This window comes from Poecile atricapillus, chromosome 15 (assembly GCF_030490865.1).
Source record: "Poecile atricapillus isolate bPoeAtr1 chromosome 15, bPoeAtr1.hap1, whole genome shotgun sequence".
Taxonomy (NCBI): domain Eukaryota; kingdom Metazoa; phylum Chordata; class Aves; order Passeriformes; family Paridae; genus Poecile; species Poecile atricapillus.
In genome coordinates, this window is record NC_081263.1 from 15,007,880 (window position 1) to 15,032,243 (window position 24,364).

The following is a 24,364-nucleotide window of genomic DNA, read 5'->3' on the forward strand; positions in this document are numbered from 1 at the left end:
GCCTCCCCCAACACCCAAGATATTCAGAGCCATTGAAAAAAAGTATAAATCAAAGGTAAGTGCACAAATAGCACTGCCAGGAGAAAGCAGACGGTGCTTCTAAGTTCCTGCTGGCACCAGCAGTGATGGCTGGCCTGGTTCTGCTCCATTTGGGGCCTCGTTACCTGGACTCTGCTTTGCTGTGCCACAGCAAGCTCAGGGCATCCAACACACGTGTTCTGGGCACTGCAGGATGGTGCCAGCCGAGCACTGCTATCTCTGGGGCTGAGCACAGCCTGGACAGGGGAAAGGACAGGCGGTGTGTCTATCCCCTTTGGACAGCACTATTGTCACAGAATCAATTAGGTTGGAAAAGACCTCTGAGTCTGACCTGTGACCTTGTTAACAAAATCACGGCTGAGGCCATGTTCAGTCCTTTCTTAAAACACCTCCAGGGAAAGTGACTTCACCACTGCCCTGGGCAGCTCATTCCAGTGCTTGACTATCCCTTCTGTGAAGAAATTCCTCCTAATGTCCAACCTGAACTTCCCCTGGTGCAGCTGAAGACTGAGCCCTTTCTCCTCCTGTCCCTGGGAGCAGAGCCTGACCCACCCCGGCTGCCCCCCCTGTCAGGGACTTGTGCAGAGCCCGAAGGTGCCGCTGAGCCTCCTTTGCTCCAGGCTGAGCCCCTGTCCCAGCTGCTCCAGCTGCTCCATTCTCTTCCCTGGACAACGGGGCTGACAGGCCGGGGCTGTGTCCCTGCACAGAGCACAGGGCGCTCTCGGAGCGGGAGCCGGAGCTCAGCCAGCACCCGCCGGCCGGGCCGGGCCCCGGCAGCTCCCCGGGCGCTGTGCGGCTCTCCGGGCCCTGGCACCCCCGGCAGCTCCCCGGGCGCTGTGCGGCTCTCCGGGCCCTGGCACCCCCGGCAGCTCCCCGGGCATTGTGCGGCTCTCCGGGCCCTGGCACCCCCGGCAGCTCCCCGGGCGCTGTGCGGCTCTCCGGGCCCTGGCACCCCCGGCAGCTCCCCCGGCGCTGTGCGGCTCTCCGGGCCCTGGCACCCCCGGCAGCTCCCCGGGCGCTGTGCGGCTCTCCGGGCCCTGGCACCCCCGGCAGCCCCGGCAGGAGCGGCCCGGCCTGGCCCGGCCGGCGCTCACCCCGCCCGACGGCCCTGCTGCAAAGCGCGGCCGCCGCAAAGCGAGCCCGGCCGGGGAGACAGCGCCCGGGGCCGAGCGGGGCGGGACCCGGCACCGGGACCCGGCAGCACCCGGGGCCGAGCGGGGCGGGACCCGGCACCGGGACCCGGCAGCGCCCGGAACCGAGCGGGGCCCGCCCCAGCACCGGGACCCAGCAGCGGCCGGGGTCGCCCCGCCGGCTCCCGCTGCGACCCCCGGAGCAGCGCACTCCCTGTCCTGTTTGTGCAGCCGTGGGAAATCCACTCTGAGCACGACTGGCAAGCAAGCACTGGGCATCTCCCGGGGCCCAGCCAGCTCCTGCTGTCACAGAATCACTGAATCACTTTGGCTGGAAAACACCTCTGAGACCACCGAGTCCAGTCTGGGACCTATCCTCGCCTTGCTACTGGCCCAGAGCACTGAATGCCACGTCCAATCCTTCCTTGGACACCTTCATGGAAGGGGACTCCATCATCACCCTTCCAATGCCTGACCACCCTTTCCATGAAGAAATTCTTCCTAATGTCCAACCTAAACAGCTTAAGGACGTTGTCCTCTCATCCTGTTGCTGACTGCCTGGGAGCAGAGGCTGGTCCTCGGACCCTGCCCTGCTACTGTGAGGATGCCACTCAAGACATTCTCCCTTTTATCTCTTAACCCTGCACATTTTATCAGTCCTGATGCAGTGCAAACGGGAATTAAAGCGTCACACAGATGAACACCCAAAACACAGGGATCCTTCTGGCCAGGGCCCACACAGGGCCCTGGTGGGTCTGAGGGAATGTGACTGTCAGAGCTGTGTGTTCACCGAACCCTCACACGGCCGTGACAGCTGACAAGGAGCAGCATTCACAGCAGCAACCACCCGGGGACAGTGAGAGCAGCCACAGCTCCATCCAGACCTTTTGTCTGCCTTCAAAGCCCTGAGTCCCTCAGTCAGCCTGGTTCAGTGTTTGACTTGTGTGAGAACAACTCCTGGGAGGGAGCAGGGCTTGGAGGGCTGCTCTGGCAGCATCCCCTCAGCAGCCGGGTACTCTGCAGCACTCATCTCCAGCAGGGCTTTCAATGGAGCAGCGATAAAAGTTAATGTGTGCCACCACACCGCTGGAAGTGGCGAGGAGATTGCAGGGTGACAGCAACGCTGCCACTGAACCTGTGCCAAGCACAAAGGCCAGCAGCAGCAGCAGCACCGTGGCCAAGGCAACAGGCAGCCAGTGAGCAGGGCTCTGCTTCCCAGCATCCAGGATTCCCCGCTCAAGGCCTGGCACTTGGCACACTGCAAACATAAGCATCGCTGAAACCCAATGCTTTGGAAATAAAGTAGCTGCTTTGTCCAGAACCAGGTGCTCAGGAGGTGCAGGCACTGTCCAACATCCTTGTACTTCCAAGGTATCAGACTAAACACCGGTTCAGGCACTGGGAGAAGCTCTCCAGCTCCATTCCACATCTCCCTAAAGCCACCTTCTCCCCGTAAAGTTCCAGCCCAGGCTGTACAAGGCTGGGCATTACAGCAGTCCTGCCCTGCCAGGGAGCTTGCTGTGCTCAGAGCAGCAGAGCTGAGAGACCAGAATTCCCAGTCTGGGCCTGCTGCTGGAGCGGCAGCTCAGACTGGCAGCACTGGCAGCTGTTAACCCAAAGCCTGGAACAGTTCCTGCACTGAAACGCTGTAACTCGGGACCCCACATTTGGGGCACACTGAGGGAATGAAAACTCAGGGCTCAACCAAGGGAAAGCAGGGTTCCCAACAAAACAGCCACTCCAGTGACGTGAGGGCCCTGCCACAGCATGCTGGCCCATGACCTGTCCTGCACACGCTGTTCTCCACACAGCAGCACTGAGCAGGCTGGCAGCCAAGCACAGACACAGCTCCTAATGATGGCCTTCACGCAGCTGGATTATGTGTAAGGCCTAAGAGGGATGCATCATCCACGCTTTAACTTCCAATTCAATGCAGCTGTAGATATGCCCACTCCAGTTAGGAATTTTAGCCTTGGAGATCCCTCCTGCACACAGCAAATGCCTGTCTGGGCCCTGTTCAGGTAGATCTCAACCACTCCCAGAATAGAAACAAAACAAGACAATACTTAGAAGTTTGACTAATCTTATGAAAACAACTTGTAATAAAAATTCCCTTTTATGAACTCTTAAATAGCTTTCAGCTTTCATCAAACATCACCTTGCACTATGACAGTGCATAAGCAGAAAGGCATAAGCAACTTCTGATCTCCACTTTAATTCCAGCTCTGACAGACCTGCACCACAGGTAAGAATTTACCTTTGAAACATTCACCACTCAAGTTTCTTGGTCAAACTTCAAACTGCAGAGACAAAACAGCAGCTTAAGCTTTGATCTCTTGAAACTAGTTCAGAAAAGATCACTGCAGTGAAACCTGGATGTCTTAATGAAGAGCACTAAATGGGATATGCAAGATTGACTGTCAACACATCCTTGATGTAAATACTAGTGCTAAGCTTTCAAACTTATGCACATTCACTGTTTCCTTTTTCAGCACTACTGTCTGATGCACCAAGCTACAGCCTGGCTCAGGTGAGTCCCCTCAGAGACTGGTTTCATGTTTGTGGTGTTCCCAGAGGAACTGACAAACTTCACCCCGAGACCCTGCAGAGCAGTGGGTACAACCCAGCTTCTGTGTGCAGTTTGCTCAGGTGATGCTGCAGCACCTGTGCAGGCATCAAGCACCCTGCCTGTGTCCCAGTAGGTGCATGTGCCCCTCTGCCTTTACTGGCAATTCACACTGCAAGACTAAGCTCAGCACCAAGGAGAGAAGGAGGAGAGAATCAGGACTCAACTGTCTTCCTAGATGTACAGAAATTTGGGAAGAGACCTGGCAGTGCATAACCCACAGCCCTGTCCTCTACGGAAATCGAGCAGTCTCCAGTGCTGGGGGACCATTAACTCCTCCAGCAATGCTTGTCACCTTTTGTGACAGCAGACTAGCAGCCCACATTGAACTATGTAAACACTGGGACTGCCCTACCTAATGCTGCCCATTTAATTAGAGACCAGACTCACGTGGGCAGACGGATCTGAGTACTTACCTCACTGTTTTCAGTGAAAATCACAAATGCTTTTGCAATGGTGCCTTTTGCATTCACCAGCCAGACCCAGAGCCGAAGTGAAGCTCAGGACTTCAGCTGTGGGGCTGTTGTTTCCTCTTGCTTCTCCAGGGGACAGAAGGTTTGTACTTAATGCACTGATCTGCACCAAAGGGCCAGCAATTAATTAATTCTGCAAGACAAATTGAAGTGGACAGAATTTCTAAATATTTTCTCCTCCCCTAAACTGGCCCATCTCCAAATGGTTTAATTTTTTTGCCTGTTTAAAGGCAGCTTATGTCAAACCCTGATGTCATTCTGCACCCCACTTTTTCTTCTCTCCAGACGGGAAACCAGGAGAGAAGGGAAAGAAACTCGTTTTTCCACAAGCTCTTCTGGAGAGACCTGAATTTACCATTCCCAACTCCATCCCTCACAGAACTTTATCTGACAGCCTGAACTCTAATCGCCTTTCACAGCAAACAGCAATCATACTTAGCACCACTCCCCTCTTTTTTAAATCTGCTCTGATAGAAAACACACTGACAACTTTTCACTGCAGAAATTAAAGTGGATTTTTCTTGAACAAGGGCACCCGCCTGCACAGCCTTAATCCTTCCAACTCACATATGTCCCTGTAACTTGCACTGCTCTGAATCCAATTATGCCTCCTCAATCCATTAAAAAAATATTTGAGGCTGTTGTGCAGGTTGCACAGAGCAAGAGTATCAGCTGAAGAGGCACAACCAAGCCCTGCTGCACCATGGCTCTGCAGGCTTCCCTCTGCAGGTGTGCGTGAAGTGGGTTATGAGAAAAATCAAAGTGTGACAGTGACTTTCACACAGTCCAGTGACTAGTTCACTCCAGACCACCCCAGTGTGGGTTCAAACAACAAGGAAATCCATACAGGAGACAAGAACTGACACACAGCTGTTTATAAATGCCTGGTTGTCATTAGTTATCCATTAAAAGCTTTTAAAGTTCTGCTGCTCTGGCAGCCCGCACAGCTAGGAACGCAATCATAGAGCAGCAGGTCTCCCGTGCATCAGGCTGGAGCAGCAGAATAACCTTCAGCTGAGCAGTCAAAAGTGTCCACAAATCCTAACTGCACACATAGATCAAGCACCTGACTACCCAACGACTGACACACAGAACTGTGAGCAAAACAAGCTGACAGCGTGCGCTGGGACAGCGGCTCCATTTCCACGCAGGGACCCGTGGGGCTCCCAGCACATTGTTTTGCCAGATCCCATTGGATTCTACAGACAGACAACCCACATTTCACAGAAAGCAAGTTCTTCCTTTATCACCTTTGCTGCCCAGGGTCTCCTTGTCCTTTCCAGGCTGGCACAGTGCACAGCAGTTACACTCCAGCACTTCCAGAGGCACACTACAGACCCTGGGGCCCTCAGCTGCACCCCAAAGTTACACTGCCACGACAGGAGTGGGATGGACATCGTGAGCTAGATGCAAAACCAGCATGTGACAGTTCAGCATCTGCACCTTAAAGATGAGTTCTTAGGTTTTCCACGCCTGCCAACAACAGACAAATTCTGCAGATAACCCTCCTCCAAATATCTGGGTACAGACACACATCAATACTTATCTGAAAGCCAAACAGACTGAATCTGATCAATAGTTATACTTTTGTCCACTTCTTCAAGAACATGTAACTTCATAGCACCAAATGCCTGTTGGAAGACCAATTACCAGCAAAGTAATTTGGACCCTATGGAGTCAAGTCTGCCAACTTACACGACTTGGCAATCTGGCTTGCTATCATCCCACATGATTGGAATTTATTTTAGGATTCAATGCCACATGCTGTGGGGGTTTTTTTTCCTCCCTTTTCTTCTTTTCCTCCCCCAAGTGACAAGCTACAGCCTAGGATTCAGAAGTCCTAATTCCATTCCCATCTCAAAGACATTTCCTGCACACCCTGGGGTCAAGGTCTTTACAGAATAAGTAATATTAGTCCTACCAACAGTATCCTGCAAACAATCGTCCTTTTTGAGCCTCTCAGCCGAGACTGGAGTAGAAATGAAGAGCTACATCTACTGACCGCTCACAACCAACCGTATCATCCCCACCCTCCTGCAAGGCACACCAAAGCCGGGTTGCACCTGCGGTTAAATCCCGAGGGATTCAGCCTCAACTCCCGCACAGGGCGGGCGGCTTGAGGCTGGGCTGCCACACCAGGTACCTTCAGCCAGGACCTGTTCTCCCAGGCTAAAAAAAGAGACTTTTCAGAGCCAGCTCTGGCCGGGAGGTGCCAGCTCGCTGCGCTGCGAAATGTCAGCCTTCAGCTCCGTGCCTCGCCCAGACAATTCCCTTTTCTTCTCCAGGGGAGGAAGAATCCGAACGCCTCTCCAAAGAAAGGGCCCGTGTCCCCGGCGAGGAACGCATTCAGCGAAGCGCCGCTTCCTTCCCTGCGGCACCCAGGGACTCCTTAAGGGCCCGAATCCCCGGGCCGGGCACCGGCCTGACCCCGCACGGCCCCCGGGGAACGCGAACAGCGGGGCTGGCACCGGGGCAGCGCCCACCCCGCCCGGGCCCGGCTCCCCGCGGCGCAGGCGGCATGCGGGGGAGGAGGAGGATGGAGCGGCCCCCACAGCCCAGCCCAGCCCGGAGCCGAGCGGGGCGGCCCCGGCGCTCCCACGGAGGCCCGGGACGCGCGTGGGAAGCGGAAGGGGCGGCGGGCCCGGCAAGCGGCGGAGCAGCGGCAGCAGCGAGGGAGGGAGGGAGGGGGCGGCACCCCCGCCCGCAGCCATGCAGGGCCCGGCTCGGCCCCCCGCTCGCGCGGTCACTCACATTGCCTGAGGAGCTCCAGACACAAAGCCATGGGAGACACAAAGAGGGGCGGAGGGGACCGGAGAGACGGGGGGGGCGCGGGGCGAGGGCGCTCGGCCCGGCCTGGGTCCCGCGGAGGGGAGGAAGAGAAGGACGAGCCGCCGGCGGGGCCGCTCGCAGTCCGGGGCCGCTCCGGCTGCTGGTGCGGCCGCCGCTGGAGAAGGGAGGAGACGCGCGGAGCCGCCGCCGCACTCACCGCGCCCGCCCGCCGCTCCGGCCGCGCGCCCGGGCGGGGCCGCGCATTAAACGGCAGCCCCGCCCCGGGACCGCCCCGAGCACCGGGACCGCCCCGAGCTCGGGCACCGGCACCGCTCCGGGCCCCGCCCCGCCGCGCTCCCACGGCCCTGCGGGTCCCTCCGCCCCGCCGGACACGGCCGGACCCTCTGGACCCCCGGCACGGCCGAGAGGGGACACGGGCGGCGGCCGCCGCTGCCCCACCGCAGCTGCCGCGGGGGGAGCCGAGCCCCGCTGAACAAAGCGGGCGCCGCTCCCACCCCACGCGGGAGCTTTGTCTCGTTGTCGCAGCAGCCGCGGTGACATCTTCCCCAGCGCGGCCGCGGTCCCACCCACGCGCAAACGTGGGTTTGGCTGAAGGAGCCGTCGCGTTTCCCCCGCTCCTGCCCCGGGGACCCCCGTGGGCGGCGGGTGCAGGAGCGCAGCGCTGCCGCCACGCACCTCCTGCAGCACCGCCGAGAGGAACCCTCCGGTGCAGAGGGAAATAGACAGAAAAGGAACAAGTGGGACGAGGAGATTTCCCTTGTGGGTGTTTTCCCCTGGTCCCAGATTTGATGGTGGAGTTCTGCCCCGCTGGGCACGGGGAGAGGGAGCGGAGCCTCAGCGGGTGCGGGCGGTGTGTTGGGGCTGTGCTTTGTGCCTCCCCTGGGGCTGCCAGAGCAGGGCTGATGCAGGATACAGCTGCGGAGGGGAGCAAGGCTGGCACAGCGTGCGGGCTGCGGGAAGAACCTGCTGGGCACAGCCACCCGAGTTTGCACCCTGGGCACAGCCACGCTGGCCGCTGCAGGAGCATCCACCTCCATCCCTCAGATCCTGCGCCGACACACAGAGCTGAGCACAAGGTTCCCCGGGACAGGAGCTGGGGACAGCTCTGCGAGGCCGGAGTCACTCTGTGTGGTGTCTGACCGGGACGGGCAGCGGGTGCTCAGAGCCCAGCGTGGGCAGGGCCGTGGCTGTGAGAGCAGCGGTGCTGCCGCGTGGCCCCTGCCAGCGGAACGTGTGCTGCCCCGGCCCCTCGCTGCTACCATCACTCCTCGATGCTGTGATTTATTGATGGCTCGCTGGGCTTCCAGCGCTCGGAGAAGGGCTGGTCTGCAGCAAGGAGCGATCAAAGCGCCGTGGGAAACAGAGCACTGAGCTCAAGTGCTGCCGGCTCCGCAGGAGGACTGAGCTGCCGCCGCCCTCGGCATTCAGCGACCGAATCGCTGCGGATTTGCTGCTTCTGCTCTTGAAAGCAGCAGCACAACGGGGCTGAAGGAGGATTTGGTCACAAAGTCAGCCCTGAGCCTTGGGACCCCAAGCCTAGGATCTCCCCACTGTGCTGCCTACCAAGGGAAAAACGAAACTTGTTTTCAGTTCAGGGTCTCCCAGGTAGCCTATTCCTGAACCCTCAGAAATATCCAGGTTATGGCTCAGTAGATGGAAAAGATAATGGGAGAGCATGAAGGAGAAGAAAAGCAACCCAAACCAAGACATACACAAAGAAACCCTCATGTGCCTGCACTGTCTGACATCCTGAAAATGCTCCAGGCTGTTCGCAGAGCCTCACTCAACCCCACCCAGCCCTGCTCTCCTGGCACACGTGTGTCTGTCTCAGCCAGGGCTCTGCTGGTTGCTGTGGGGCTGCCCCAGCGATGGCATGAGCCCTGTGGCCATGGGGAGCTGCAGAGGGGCTGAGCATTACCGACACAGGAGACAGAAAGGGGCACCTGTGACTGTCTGGTGTCAGGGCGGCTCTGTGCTCATCTTGGTCACAAGGATGGCCAGCATGTCAGCAGGCCCCTTGGCCTGAGATCTCAGGTGTCTGTGTACCTGGCACATTGCCCTCCAGCCAGCTCTCCTCACAGGCAGAGCACAGCACCGTGCATGCACTCCTAGTGCTGCCCTCCCAGAGGCTCTGAGTGAGCTCAGGCACCCCTTACTGCTTTGGCTTCTCCTCTTCCACAAGGCCAGCACCAACTCCCTTTCCTGCTATCAAAGCTGATAAAAGCAAGCAGCAAGAGGACTTGTCTTTCTGACCATATCAGCAAAGGGAAGTGCTGGCAGCTGCCTTTGTTTTCACTCCTTTGTAGATGGTCCCTGCTGGGAGAAGGCAGGTTTGGCCAGGACCTTGGAGCCGTGCTCATCTCCCCCGTGTCTGTTTGTGCCAGCACAGCATCCCAGTGTGGCTGCAGCTCCCCCCTTCCCGGGGACCTGGGCATTTCTGTGGGCTCAAACCCATTGCAGCTGGTTTTGTGTGCCAGACACGTGCCTGCAGCAGGCAGAGAGCTCACAGCCCGGCTGCTGCCCGTGGGAGCGCTGAAATCTGGCAGCAAAGAGCACCAGGCACATAAAGACAGGGATGGTTTGGGTTTGGGGGTGGAGCCGAGAGCGGGGCTGTGGCTTCCTCGGGAAAAGGGAGTGCTGCTGGGCACAGGGCGGTGGTGGAGTTTCCATAATAACATGGGAAAGATCAGAGGTGAAAAATGAACTAGCAAATGTGGACAGAAACAGCTGCCATGAATTTCTTTTTGTCCCACAGACACACGAATACATCACAGAACGTGTGTACGTGCCCTTTTTTCCTCTGTGAACACTGATGGAGCATGCAACAGAAATCTTTCCCTGGCACACACACACACATACACACACACACACACACACACACACACACACACACTCCCTCTAATCCCTTTCCTGCTTGTATGTCAGAGAAAGCTATTTCTGGAACGTGAAATCTAGGTCAAAAAAAAGGAGAAAATCTGAAGGGAATGATAACAGTCCTTCCTAAAGGCCGTGTGGGGTCAGCTCAGGCCAATGGGATTAGCAAGGGGCCACAGTGGTGCTTCACCCCTGGCTGAGCGATGGTTCCTGGCCTGGTGTGAGCTCCCTGTGCCTTCCCATCGCTGCTGCTTCCCCACACAGGAGACAAGGCCATGACAGCCCAGAGGAGTGCAACAGCAATCACCTACCTACACAGAGCCTGAGATCACGGCACTCAGAGGAGGAGAAGGAGGAGGAAGATACACGACTTTTCCAGAAGCCACATGACTTTCTCAGAAGCTGTGGAAACTTGTCCCACAGTGAGCCAGCCCTTGGGGAGGGGGCCAGCACAATGAGGGGTGCAGGCACTTTGTCCTTCCTCCTAAGCACAGCCCTAGTGTGCCATAGCATCAGTGCCAGGGGACCGGGCTGGCACCTGCCTTCTCCCGGGGCAGGGCAGGGTCCCAGCACAGCCATTTAATTTAGTCATAAACAGGGAAACAAAAGCAATACAAAGAAGACAGGAAGCAGGTGGGAGATGGAGGGCAGCTGTTCTGTCCCGACCTTTGTGAGTCTCCCTCCTGCCTGGCCTGGACTTGGCAAAGCTCTGGTATATGGACAGACGCAAGGTGTGTGCAGCCCTGGCCTCCCTGGAAGAGATCTGGACACAGGTTAAGGAGCTGGACACCTGAGCTTTTTGGGAATAGGCTGCTGAATCCCAGGGCAGGATGCTCTAAGCAAGGGTGGTGTTACCAGATGGCACAAGGAGGACTGGGAAGAACTTGAGCAGAACTGGTTTGGTGTGAGCTTTCCCTGCTGTATTTGCTTGTTTACCTCTGCTTTCCTGTTTCCCCTGGACATCAAATATTCCACTCTGCATTGCAAGCAGTCTATTAAACAAGCAATTCCCAGAGCTGCCTCTAACAAGCAGGAGCTGGGGCTGGGGAGCCCTTTGTGGTGCTCCAGAGCCGGCGCGGCTGTCACCGCACGCCTGGCAATTAGAGGAATAGGTTCCACTGGGGCTTTTGAGTCTCTGGCTGTGCAACGCACAAAGCTTTGTTTAAGGCTGATCAAGGGCAGCTCATCATCTGTCTCGCTGTCTGTCAAATGGGAGCTAATTGCCCTGTAATGTGCCGGTGACACAGGCATTAGTGGGAGGAACTGGCGTGGCAGGGGTGTGACAGCTGTCAGGGCTCTCCCCCATGCTCCCCACACACCCTGCATGGAGCCAGCTGCCCCTCCTCCTGCTCTCTGACAGTGCCTCAATCCCTCTGCTTTAGCATCCAACCCCCACATGGCCCCCAAGGAACGAGAAGCTTGTGTTCTACCCCAGAACTGCTGCTGCTGGTGCCTCTTTAGGACGTGCCCTTACACAGACAAAAGCATGGCGCTCCCCATCCCCCTGGGCTGGTGCACAGCTGCTGGATGAAGAAAGGTGTCCCTGGGATGTGTCTGGGTGAGGGCTCTTACTGGTGAGATCCAGAGCCCTGCGAGGAGCAGAGGCCATGAGTGACCATCACACCTGCAGGTGGCAGTGCAACCACTTCTCCCCGAGTGTCCAGGCTGCTGCCACCAAGCTGCCACCTGCTGCTTGGGAGGGCCCTCTCCTACACCAGCAGCCACTCAGAGCCTCAGGGATGCACAGAAAAGGCCCTGGGGGTGCTGGCTGACAGCAGCTGAACATAAGCCAGGTGTGCCCAGTGGGCAAGAGGCCAATGACACCTGGCCTGTACCAGCTGTGCTGTGGCAGCAGGACCAGGACAGTGACTGCCCCTGTGCTGGGCACTGCTGAGGCACCTCAAGGGTTGTGTTCTTTAATGGGCCCCTTGTGACAAGAAAGGCAATGAGGGGCTGGAGCATGTCAGGGAAGGGAGTGGAGCTGGGGAAGGGGCTGGAGAAGCAGGAGCAGCTGAGGGGCTCAGCTCTCCAACTCCCTGACAGGAGGGTGCAGCCAGGTGGGGATCAGGCTCTTCTCCCAGGTAACAAGTGGCAGGACGAGAGGAAATGGCCTCAAGTTGCACCAGGGAGGTTTAGAGGATATTAGGGAAAACTCTTAATGGAAAGGGTGCTCAGGCACTTGCACAGGCTGCCCAGGGAAGTGGTGGAGTCTCCATCCCCGGGAAATGTTCAAAAAACTTGTGGATGTGGCACCTGGGGACATGGGTTAGTGGTGTCCCTGGCAGTGCTCTGGGTTAACTGGACTCAATACTAGAGGGCTTTTCCAACCAAAATAATGCCATGGTTTGCAGGGGAACTGAGCCCAGATAGCTGATTAGAGGTGTGAGTGCTGTTCAGATGTGTCTCCTGCCTCCCACATCCTGTGCATGCACAACCACAGATGCTCCTCTCTGCTCCCCAACCCTCCACCAAAACCCTTTCCCTCTCCAAGTTCCAGCAGCCAATGTGAAGGGCTGGGGGATGCTCTGGGAACCAGCAGAACTGTGCTGGGTCATGTCAGAGAGAGGTGACACCCAGGCATTTTGGAATGTGTGCTGTGCCTCTTGCTGCTGCCTGGTGTCAGCCTGGACCTGTGGCAGCACCGAGCTCAGCAGTGCTGAGCCAGCAAAGAGAGGGCGGTGGGAGAGGGTGGGAGGAGTGTGGGACAGAAGCAGAGAAGGTGGCAGGAAGGAGGGACAGGGCTGAGCAAACAACCCATCCCTCCCAGGGCATGTCTTCCAGTTCCTGCCTCGTCCTGTAGACCTTGACTGGGATGCCTCTGCAGCTCAGACCAGGCAGGAAGGTTGCCAGTGCCTCCTCCCTGCTCCCCACTCTGCCCAGAGCTGGGATGTGCTGTCTCCCACTGACAGCCCACCCCAGTGCTCTGGCAGCTTTGCCCACAGCAGATGAGCTGAGGCTGCTCTGAACCCCCCTTGGTGCCAGAGCTGGTGCTGACAGGCACTGTCCTGCTGGGCCTGAGCCCAGCATCCCCATGGGGATGGGATGTGCTGCCTTCCCAGACAACCCTGGCGAGATTCTGGATTCCTCCTGCCTGCTCTGGCTGGCACCTGCCTTGCACCAGGTACAGGCACCACCATGTTCAGGAACACCAAGGTATCACCTCTGCTGACAGTTCCAAAAATTATCCCCAGGATAGGAGCTCTCAGCTTCTCACACCTTGTGCTACACCTGAGCCCCATCCATCCGGAGCACTGGGGCTGGCCAGAGCTGGGAAGGACACAGGCTGCCCTGGAGAAAATGATGCAAAGTGATGCAGATCAAGTGACTTGGAGCACCATGGAAATGCTGCCATGGCTCAGCACAGGGATGCTGGCCTCTGTGGCTTGGGGAGGCTTGTTGGTGCCTTGAAACTCAGTGCAAGATTTTTTTGTACCCCACAGCCAGGGATGTTGGGACCTCTCTGTGTGTCATCACAGGCACAGAATGGTTTGGGTTGAAAGGACCTTAAAGCTCATCCAGCCCCACCCCTGCCACGGACAGGAACATCTTCCACTAGACCAGGTTGCTCCAAGCCCTGTCCAACCTGGCTTTGAACATTTCCAGGGATGGGGCAACCACAACTGCTTTGGGCAGCCCGTGCAAGCATCTCACTAACCTCTAAGATCTTCCTGGGGCCTCCTCTTTTCCAGGTTGAATATTCCCACCTCTGTCAGCCTGTCTCCAGAGGGGCTCCAGCCCTTGGAGCATCTCTGTGCCATCTTCTGGAGTTGCTCCAGCAGCTCCACATCTTTCTAGTGCAGACGGCCCCATAGCTGGAGGCAGCTCTGCAGGAGGGGTCTCATGAGAGCAGAGTAGAGCAGGGGGAATTTACTGCCTTGACCTGCTGGTCACACCTCCCTTGACGCAGCACCCAGAGCCCGTCTGCCATTCCAGCACCCACATCCAGCTCTCGGGCACAGAGCAAGCCCCACATCCCCCAAAAAGTCACGGACAACCACGGCTGGGGATGCAGGTACCCGAGCCCGGTGCCTCGCATGCTCGACAACCCCCAGGCAGTGACAGCAGTGTCCCCTGTCCCCCAGCCCCGCTGGCCTCGCGTCCCCATCCCCTGCACGCTGCTGCACTCACTGCTGTTGGTGGGCAGGGTCCTGCTGCCGCTGAGGCTGCCCGTGGGTGGCGGGGAGATGGAGCGGACGGAGCCCGTGTCGTCCTCCTGGGAGCAGCCTGCCTGGATAGCGCGGAGGTAGCTGTGGCTCCGGGATCGGAAGTAGCTGGGCAGAGGCAGGTCCAGCACCTCCGCAGCCGCCGACTCGGCCTCGCTGTAGGTGGAGTCGCAGACGGGCTCGTACTGCTCCCCCAGTTCCGGCTCGGGTGCCTGCACGGAGACAGGAGCAGCCCCAGTCAGCCCCTGCCTGCGGCCGCCCTTCCCTTCCCCTCCCTTCCCCTCCCTTCCCCTCCCTTCCCCTCCCTTCCCCTCCCTTCCCCTCCCTTCCCTTCCCTTCCCTTCCCTTGCCTCCTGCTCCTCCGGCCACTGCTGCGCGGCCCCGCTCATGGCAGGGGGCACGGGAGGTGCAGTGCTCAGTGCTCAGTGCTCAGAGCTCAGTGCTCAGTGCTCAGAGCTCAGTGCTCAGTGCTCAGAGGTCAGGAGTCAGTGCTCAGTGCTCAGAGGTCAGTGGTCAGTGGTCAGAGGTCAGGAGTCAGTGCTCAGTGCTCAGAGGTCAGTGGTCAGTGGTCAGTGCTCAGAGGTCAGGAGTCAGTGCTCAGAGGTCAGGAGTCAGTGGTCAGTGGTCAGAGGTCAGTGGTCAGTGGTCAGAGGTCAGTGGTCAGTGCTAAGTGCTCAGAGGTCAGGAGTCAGTGGTCAGAGGTCAGGAGTCAGTAGTCAGAGGTCAGGAGTCAGTGCTCAGTGCTCAGAGGTCAGGAGTCAGTAGTCAGAGGTCAGGAGTCAGTGCTCAGTGCTCAGAGGTCAGGAGTCAGTGCTCAGAGGTCAGGAGTCAGTGGTCAGAGGTCAGGAGTCAGTGCTCAGAGGTCAGTGCTCAGAGGTCAGGAGTCAGTGGTCAGAGGTCAGGAGTCAGTGGTCAGAGGTCAGGAGTCAGTGGTCAGTGGTCAGAGGTCAGTGCTCAGTGCTCAGAGGTCAGTGGTCAGTGCTCAGAGGTCAGGAGTCAGTGCTCAGTGCTCAGAGGTCAGGAGTCAGTGGTCAGAGGTCAGGAGTCAGTGGTCAGTGGTCAGAGGTCAGTGCTCAGTGCTCAGAGGTCAGTGGTCAGTGGTCAGAGGTCAGGAGTCAGTGGTCAGTGGTCAGAGGTCAGTGCTCAGTGGTCAGAGGTCAGGAGTCAGTGGTCAGTGGTCAGAGGTCAGTGGTCAGTGGTCAGAGGTCAGTGGTCAGTGGTCAGAGGTCAGTGCTCAGTGCTCAGAGGTCAGGAGTCAGTGGTCAGTGCTCAGAGGTCAGTGGTCAGTGCTCAGAGGTCAGGAGTCAGTGCTCAGAGGTCAGGAGTCAGTAGTCAGTGCTGCTGGGGCACAGGGTGCCCAAAGCTCTCTGCTGAGAGAGGGAAGAGAGGCCCCTCCTTGGAGGTGAGAGGGTCCCTGCTTGTGGAGCAGCAGTGCCTGTGAAACACCCCCGGTGCTGCTGGTGAGAACACTTTTGGCTAAAATCCCAGTCCAGCCTCTGTCAGGGCCCCTGTCCCAGCACAGCTGGAACACCCCAGCCTCAATGTGAGACCCCACTGGGACAGACTTGCTCCTCGTGGGCAACATGGGGAGACAGCAGGGGAGAGGTGTGGGCTGGGGGACAGTCCCCACACTTGCCTAGGATGGGTCTCAGAATCCATCCCAACTCCATCCCTAGCTTGGCTGTGGCCAGGGCTGAGCAGGGCAGCTCTCCCACAGCCCTGCCTTGCTCTCCCGTGGCAGCTGCCGGGCAAACTTGGTCTTGGGAGAGGCTCAGCCAGGTCAAACCAGACCCAGTTGCCCACATCCATATTTCCTGGCCCTTTCTTTCTCCTGGCACACAAGGACATTGTTTCTGCTCAGCACTGGCATCTGAGCTCCACGAGGTTTGGCTCAAGAAGTTCATCTGCTTTCCCCCTAAAACTGATGGTCTCTAAGCCTCTGCTGGGCCCAGGACTCAAACTCTCTAGCTGCCTTGCAGTGCCTGGGTCAGGAGTGCTGTCTCCTCCTCCTCTTTTCCTTCTCCTGCCACTGGCCTGGGCATGGGCTGACCCCAGAGCCTGCCTCACACCCTGCCGTGGGTGTCCAGGCTGGCCCCAGAAAGCTCCATGAGGAAGGATGAGAGAAACGCCAGCTGGACAATACCTGCTCTCCATGGGTAAATATCTGAGGGATAAGTGAGGGGGGTCCAAAGATCTGGAAGAAAGAGTTGGAGAAGGTTAAAGGCCAAGAACAGGGGAGCCCCTCACATAGACAGTCACTGCACAGGGACCGAGGACAAGGGCAGCAGGGGCTCGTCCCCATGGGCCACTGCTGCTGACACTTCAGTACAAACTGCAGAGCTCGTCAGATGCCAAGCGAGGCCACACAGGCCCCTCAGACAGTGGCACGGACACGGCAAAGCTCCACAGGACACCTCAACCACGGGAGAAGCTGCTGAGCATTCAGCCTGCTGTGTGCACCATATCCATGTATGCCCACAGGGAACACACTGTGCTGGCACACCCCTCTGCACGCAGGGGCAGCAGGACAAGGTGACCATGGCTCCCACTGAGCACCTCACAGCCCACAGAGCCAGGGGTGAGCGCAGTGCGGGTGCTCCATGTGGGGGAAGCTGGCCTTCAGCCTGCAGGGCTGGGCTGGCCACCTAGCTGCTGTCTCCCTGTGCCAGAAGAAGCCACACAGAAGCTGTTCTGCATCCCCAGCAGAGCAAAGCCACAGCACACACTCGGCATACGGACAGACCCCTGACAGACACTGCGCTGCCCATGGGGGCACGGCTGCCTCCTCCTCCTCCTCTCCACCCTCAGGGCTCTGCCTGGCACCACCTGCCCATGATGACCCCTCTTGGGAAGAATCCAGGTTCCAAGTGTACCTGAGGGAAGAGGCTTGGCTCTTGGAATGGGCCTGGCCCTCTTGCACAGGGCACAGCTCATGGTGGGGTTTGGCAGTGCTGGGGTCACCAGCTCTGTCCCCCTCGGTGTGACAGGGGGTGCTGATACACACACCTGGTGATCCTGGGGCTGCCAGAGGGCTGCACGGTGGAGCTGGGTGGGGATGAAACCAAGCAGAGGGGACTTGTCTGTCAGAGTTGGGGGTGCTTCCATGTGGGAAGACACTGAGATCTGGCTGGACACACAGGGAAGGTGTTGGAGGTCACAGAAAAGTGAGGGCAAGGCAGGAACTGGGATGGATGAGACCAGCATGCACTGGTGGATGAACCAGCTCCATCCTAGATCAACAGACATGCAGTTTGTGGGAGGCCTCTCAATCCCAACCAGCTGCAGCTGAATTCTCTGCTCTTCAGGGGACAGAGTGCACATGATGGCAGCAGCCCCCCGTGTGAGTGGGTGCTGTGGCAGTCGGGGTGCCCCCAGCAATCCCAGTGCCACCAGTCTAGCTCTGGGCTGGCTGCCTGTGCAGCTCCTGGCACATCATGGGCTGCTCAGACCCTTCAGCTCCACAACCCTCCTGATGTCTCCATGCTGCACTCAGCTCCTGGAAGCAGCTCTAGACATGGATAGAGCACAGACCCATGGTCTCCTGCAGAGACTTCAGCACAGACTGACACGCAAAAGGACGAGGACACGATGGTCCTGACCCCGCTGTGCACTGAGACACCCAGCTCAATGCTGCTGCTGCTGCTGCACAAGGGACAGGACTGACCACAGGGAACAGGAATGCCCAGCAATGCCCCTGCACCCCCAAGCTCCAAGGGCTCCAACCGCTCTGGGACAGTGGGACGCTCCAGCCAAGGGGCTCAGAGCCCCCCTGGGTGGGAGCATAGGCAGGACATGCCTTTTTCCCCCCTCACCCCAGGGCTCCAGACACCCACCCTGCTGCTCTGGCCCCCCCTGCATACACAGAGCAGATGTGTGGGCACATGTCCCCATGCAGACACACAGGAACAGATGGCACAGAGGGCCAGGGTGGCAGGGCTTGCTGGGCAAAGCTGTGGAGTCACTGCTGCCCTGTGGTGAAAGGGCTGAAATGAGCACATGGGACCTCTGCAAAGGCTCATCCTGGCACCAGTTATCTCCCACCCTGGGAGGCAGCTCCAGAGCAATCCCAGCTCCAAGGAGCTCCAGAGCAATCCCATAACCACAGTGTGGAAGTTAGACCCATTTTGCATCAACTGCATCCCAAATGCTGCGGTTGAGGCATGAACCCACCTTGTGACAAGGGGTTTGCCACCCTCTGCCAGCATCTCACAGGCATCCTTGGCTTTGCCATGGGGCCCAGGAATATTCAGAAGAGACATCCCCAGCTGGCTGGCAGGACAGCCCCCCCAGCTACAACCCCCTTGTTCCCGGGTCCACTCTGCTGCATGAGGGGTGAGGTCCTGAGCTGAGCAGGGTGACTGTCCCTGCTGACCCTGCAGGGTCCCAGGCTGGACACCACCAGGCAAGGTTGGTCCTGCCTCTGAACCCACCCAGTGGGCACGAGGGGCTTGCAGCAAGGTTGAACAGCCTTGAAGATGGTTCTGGGGTGGGACACAATGAGATCCTGCACCCAGAGCAGCCATGAGCTTCCCACAGCACTGTGGCGCACCCCCTGGGTTACCATACCTGTGGCAGAGGGATTTTGGCTGCACCAGCAGTGTGAGAGGAGGCAAAGCTGCAGGGAGGAGGTCTGATATGAATCCTGATTAAAGAGCTGGCCATGACACTTTGGTAAAGCTGCCAGGGAACAGCCTGTGCAGTTCCTGGAGCACAGCCAGTGCCCTGTTTTGAAGAGGGAAGAAGATGCTCCCTCTCCCCTGAGCTGGCCTCCTCCCTTGCTGGGTGTGCCAGCACAGTGGGTCAGCACTTCAGCACCTCACCTGGTTGATGCAGCTGGACTCGTTGACACTGTCAGAGATCTGGTTGTATTCTTCCTCCCAGGTCGGGAACTTCGGAGGTAGGAGGATCTCAACAGAGTCCAGGCGGTCCAGGCTCCTGCCAGCAGAGAGAAGGTGTGAGGGTGTCCCCATGGCAGGGGCAGTGCTGGGGCAGAGCCAGATCACCCCTGGCCAGAGCCCCTCTGCCAGGCACAGGCACCAGTGCATGCATGGCAGCACTGAGATGATGCTGGGCACTGCATCCACTGCTTGGCTCCAGGAGAAGGCAGCACTTCCTCACTCTGCTGGCCCCTGCTGGGGCATGGCACACAAGGAAAGGGTTCTGGGGCACAGTGGAAGGAGAGGGGCAGGATTTTGTGTCCTCCTGCCCCCAAGAATGCACTGCAGATACCAAGTTAGTCCAGCTGAGTCCCAGGGAGCGTGTGGGATCTGTGCCAGTCTCCAGTCACAGAACTGCCTGGATTACTGGAAAAGTGGGGAGAGGCAGGGTGAGAAATTACTTTTAGTTTGTATTTTGTGGACCTTGCAATTGGAAACAACTGTAAGATACATATATTTACATTTGTGTAGAGAAACCCAAAAGATTATCTATGAGAAGTCCAGTGAGAACCTAGCTGGAATGACAATGCTGCATGAGCAGGAGATCAGTATTTCCAGTACAGATTTGCTGGGAGAAACTGCCACTATGTCCTGGGCTGTAGCAGCAGGCTCTGCACGGGAGGAGAGCAGGGCTCTCACTGAACCTGACCCAGCCCAGACCTCAGCTGAGACCCAGGCACATGGGGGCTGCGAGGGATGGGGAAGGATGGGCCACAAGACCCTGTGTGAAGGAGTCCTGGTCACAGGCTGGGTGCACATGGTGGGGGACACTGTCAGCCCCAGCAGCCCAGGACAGCTGTGGGGCCTCTCCCTCTGGAATTGCCTGTGATCCCAACAGAGGCCCTCATGCTGCTGCTTCCCCCTTTCATCTGCCAGGGCTGTGGGTGCAGAGGTGTGATTGTCACCTGCCTGGGGACAGCAGAGCTGAGGGCATGGCAGGCCCTGTACAGCATGTGGGCATCCCACAGGAACTCTGAGGTGTCCATCCCAGGGTGGGATGGGGACAGGGAATTATCCTTCTGCTAGGGGACATGGAGGGGACACCCAGGCCACATGGGGACCAAGGGCACCACTAGCCCTGGGCTCTGTGCTGACTGCTGGCTTCCCTCGTGCTGAGGGTTCCATCCCGGGGTGGGCAGCGTGCCCGTGCCACCGCACCGGCCCCCGCCCCGCCTGCCCACGGGGAGACCACAGAGCGGCCGACAGCCCCTGGAGGGGCAGGGGAGCGGCTCTGTGCCTTGCCCGGCCCAGGCTGTCCCTGCAGACCCACGTCCCAGCCGCAGGGCCGGCGAGGCCGGCTCCCTCTGCCGCCGGGCTCGGGGCTGCGGCTGGGCCCGAGGGCCGGGGCCTGGTCACCAGATGGCGGCCGCGCTCCGCTCCCGGCTCCGGCCCCGCTCCGGCTTCGGGCCCGGTTTTATTCCCGGCTCTATCTCCTCTCCGGCTTCGGGCCCGGTTTTATTCCCGGCTCCGGCTTCGGGCCCGGTTTTATTCCCGGCTCCGGCTTCGGGCCCGGTTTTATTCCCGGCTCTGTCCCCGGTTCTATTCCTGGCTCCAATCGCTGCTCCATTCTCGGCTCTATCCCTGGTTTCACCCCGGCTCCATTCCCGGCTCTGGCTGCAGCCTGTCCCGGACAGGGTCCCGCAGGGTGCTGCCCCCCCAGAGCTCCTGTGGGACGAGCCCTGCCCGGAGCCCCCCGCAGCCGCATCTCTGCTGTCCTGACCCGTCCCCAGACCTTTCCCGGCACTGTCCCGGCTCTGGCTGAGCCCAGCGCTCAGGGCAGGCCACATCTCGATGGACATGGGCTGGATGGACAATGCCCAGGGCACAAAGAGCCCCAGCCTCTCTGTTTTTCACCAGACATTCCAGGACTCCACCCTGCTCCCCTGAGGCAGATTTGAAGGCTCGGAACAGGGATGGATCCAGAGCAGACCTTTCTAGGGCTCCCCACATCTGATTTTGTCACTGTCTCCCAGCAGAAAGCAGCACCTGGTCTCAATGTGAAGGCTCTGTGAGGTGTCCCCACACTGCCTACACCCCACTTCCCTCACTGTGCTGAGCCTCAGCAGTTCATCCCCAGTGGCTCCTGCTTTTCCCTGCCCCTCTGTACCACTCTGTACTGAGCTGCAGCATCTGGAGCACTGATAGCCCCCAGATGCCTTGTCCTGGACATGGAGCAGCTGCTGAGGACACTGCACAGCATCACTGCCCAGGTGATGCAGGGCCCATCCTGCAGGACCAGCCTCTGGCCCAACAAAGCTGCTCTGCTCCCCTGGCTTTGTTTCGCTCAAACTACTGTGGGTCTTCCTCCCTCAATATCTGTTGCCAAAAACCTCTCAGCCCCTCAGGATATCATCCAGTGTTCCAACTTTCAGGCTGGTCACAGGGTCCCTGGATGCCTCTGGAGCAGAACAGCTCCAAGCACAGTTCCAGCAGGTTGATGTCCTCAGCCATGCCGGGTGAGCAGCTCCCATGGCCAAGGGGGATCTTGGGGTTGGGATCTCTGCATTCCCCCAGAGCAGAAGATGCTTGGGGAGGAAATCCCACATCTCCATCAGAGGAGTGCTGTCCCCATGGCTGAGAGGACAGGGACCTGAAGCAGCTCCTAATGCCAGAGCTACTGGGAACCACCAGGATGGGGAGCCCCATCTTCTCCTGTTCTGCTTGTCTCCTCATCTTTGTTAGAGCTGGGATGCAGGAGCCCTGCTGGGCTCTAATGCCACATGGGGCCTCTGTGGGGTGCTGCAACCCAAGGACTGCTCCCGGGGTGACCCTGAGGACCCGTGCAGAGCTCCCAGAGGACCTCCAGAAACACTCCAAAAGTGTTACCTTTGTGTGGTGCTCTGCTCACTCAGGGACTGTTGGGTGGCCTTGAGGTAACTCTGCCTCCGAGCTGCAGTTTTCGGGGATGGTTTGGGGCTGGTTTCTGAGTCTTCGCTGTCATCATCCCCCATGGCTTTGATGTAACTCCCGCTCCGCATGCGCCGGCACGGGATCTCGCTGTCCTTGTCCCGGGACAGCGTGTTGTTCCACTCCCCGTGAGGCACCTGCAGGAGGAAGGGCAGAGTGAGCAGATGTGAGGGATGGCACACACCCGTGATCCTGGGACCCTCAGGATCACGGGGAATTGGGGAGATTGTTGGGCTTTCCACTCTAGTGGGAATAAGCAACACAATTCCTTCACAACCCTCCCTTACCAGTTCATGCCAGGCAGCCCTTGGTTTGGTGGCCTCTGTTTTAGCACATCACAGCCATTCCCCACCACTGGCCACCTTCATCCCAGACATGCTCACACAGTCAGGACAAGCTGCACGATGCCAGGCGTAACAGGGGGAGGAGGGTATGGTCTCGCTGGGCCTGTGTGGGGCACTGGGACAGGGCTGGATGTGTGTGCTCATCGCACAGACCACGTCACTGAACATAAAAGTGCTGTTGTTGGAGCAGGGCTTGGGGCTCAGAGCCCAGACCTTCATGGGCTCTTTAAGGTTTTGAGCTGAATGTGACTCTGAGTGGCTGAAATAACTTTCTGAAACCAAGTCAGGCTCTCACAAGTCTCTCTAGAGCAGCTTGGGCACACAGACCTTGTGCTGGCCTCTCTGCAGAGAGCAGCAACTTGGGCATGAAAAGTACTTCTAACCCCACCAAGATGACAACCTCACAATTAACTTGAGGCAGATATGGTCTCTTGTTCCCTCACTAGAGAGGAGTGAGCTGGTGGTGCCACAGGAAGCCTGAAGCCCTGAGCAGCCACAGAAGCCACCATACCACCTTCCCATCCTGTGAAGGTTTGTGGGGTGGACCAGAGGCAGAGCCAAGGTGCCCAGGACTGACCAGGGTGAGCCACATGCAGTATGGGACAAGTCAGGAGAAAGATGGGGAAGCCCAAATTTCCAGGAGCAAGCCTTGGCTTTGTGGCTCACTTGAATTGCTGCTGGCCTTTGTCTTGCCCTTGAGGACATGGCCAAGGAGCAGCCAGACCAGATGTGAGGATGCAGCAATGTCCATTGCCGTGCCAGTGCCAGGCCAGCCCAGGGCCACACAGACTGCTCCAGCAGCAGCTGGGGATGCCATGGGGAGCAGTGACATATCTTCTCCTGAGAACAACTTGTGCTGACGAGAGATTCCACCTTGGCCCTGCTGGACGGAGCTGCTGGACCTGCCCAGCTGCCCAGGGAGCTGTGGGACTAAGCAGCCATAGCTCACACAATGCTCTGGGGACGCAGGGCTGTGCTGCAGCCATGATGAGACAGAGCCTTGTGGTGCCTGCTCCCATCTCTGCTCCCAGCAGGGCTTCCATGGGAGCCAGAGCCGAGGTTGTGTCTGATGCTGCTGGGTTGTAGCACCTTCAGGTGAGGTTCAGATCTGCAGGCTGCAGGCTGTGTCCATGTGCAGGCTCAATCCACACACCACAGCCGAGGGCTTTCTCCTGCCCGAAGGAGCAGGGACTCAGCCCATGTCCTGCCAGCTTGCTCCGTGTGTCCACTCTGTGGAACAGGCCCCAAACCACCCTTGGGGCTGCTTTGGTGACTGGCCCCTGCCTGGAGTGTGCCCATGACCCAGCACCCACATTTCTGTGGGATGTGGAACAGGGTCAGGGCTGATCCAGGTGTGTGAGATCCAGCTGGGGACCGAAGCAGAGAGAGTCTTCCACATGAGGCACACACTGGCCAGTGTGTGTTCTCCTTGGACCCACTTGCTGCTGGTGTGGATTCTCCCAGCTCTTTTCACCCTGCTCCTGCAATCTTTATGCTTGGCCATGGCTCCCAGGCTGGCTGCTTACACAGCTGTCCAGCTTGGGGGCTCTGGGTGTGATCCTGGGACCCATCAGGTCCTTATAAATGCAAGAGCTGAGAACCCTTTCCCTGCTGGGTGTGAGTGCTGCCTCTGCCCCAGCCTCTCTACTGGTGGCCTTGGGGCCAGGAGGGACCCCACTGGTTCCAGCTTAGTCCTGCCACTGGAAGGATGGCACAGGTCACTGGGATGCCTGGCTCTGACCCTTTCTGAAGCAGACAAGGACCCTGAGACTCACTTTTGTATCAATCATCTTGGTGTCAGGTCTGACTGGAGACTGCATTTCACTGCCTGTCTTCTCCTTAGGCTGAGCTGCAGCTTCTGCTTCTGGGGTCTGGGTCAGCATGGGGCTGGAGAGGGCAGGCAGGGCTGGTGGAGGGTGGCAGAGCTGGAGAGGGGTGGCAGGGCTGGAGAGGGCTAAAAGGACTGAAAGGACAGGGACTGCCCAGCTGTCCCTGTGCAGGGCCAGTGCTGGATCTGTGGGGCAGTGAGGGGTGATGAGCTCAGCCCAGGACAGTGGGGGCTTTAAGACCTCAGGGTCCTG

The 24,364-nt window shown here is 58.6% G+C and overlaps 1 protein-coding gene across 8 annotated transcripts in view; it reads right to left on the reverse strand.

Moving 5' to 3' along the window:
* Nucleotides 1-24,364, reverse strand: part of DLGAP4 (DLG associated protein 4) — a 60,963-nt gene that overhangs the window by 31,415 nt on the left and 5,184 nt on the right. For 2 of the 8 annotated variants that reach the window (XM_058850366.1, XM_058850365.1), the window contains 4 exons: nucleotides 21,859-22,076; nucleotides 18,916-19,030; nucleotides 16,239-16,289; nucleotides 14,061-14,307 (listed from right to left, as the gene is read on the reverse strand). In XM_058850366.1, the coding sequence (XP_058706349.1) occupies nucleotides 14,061-14,307; nucleotides 16,239-16,289; nucleotides 18,916-19,030; nucleotides 21,859-22,076 (631 nt within the window). The other 6 variants (XM_058850368.1, XM_058850370.1, XM_058850364.1 and 3 more) reach the window with 5 other exon arrangements.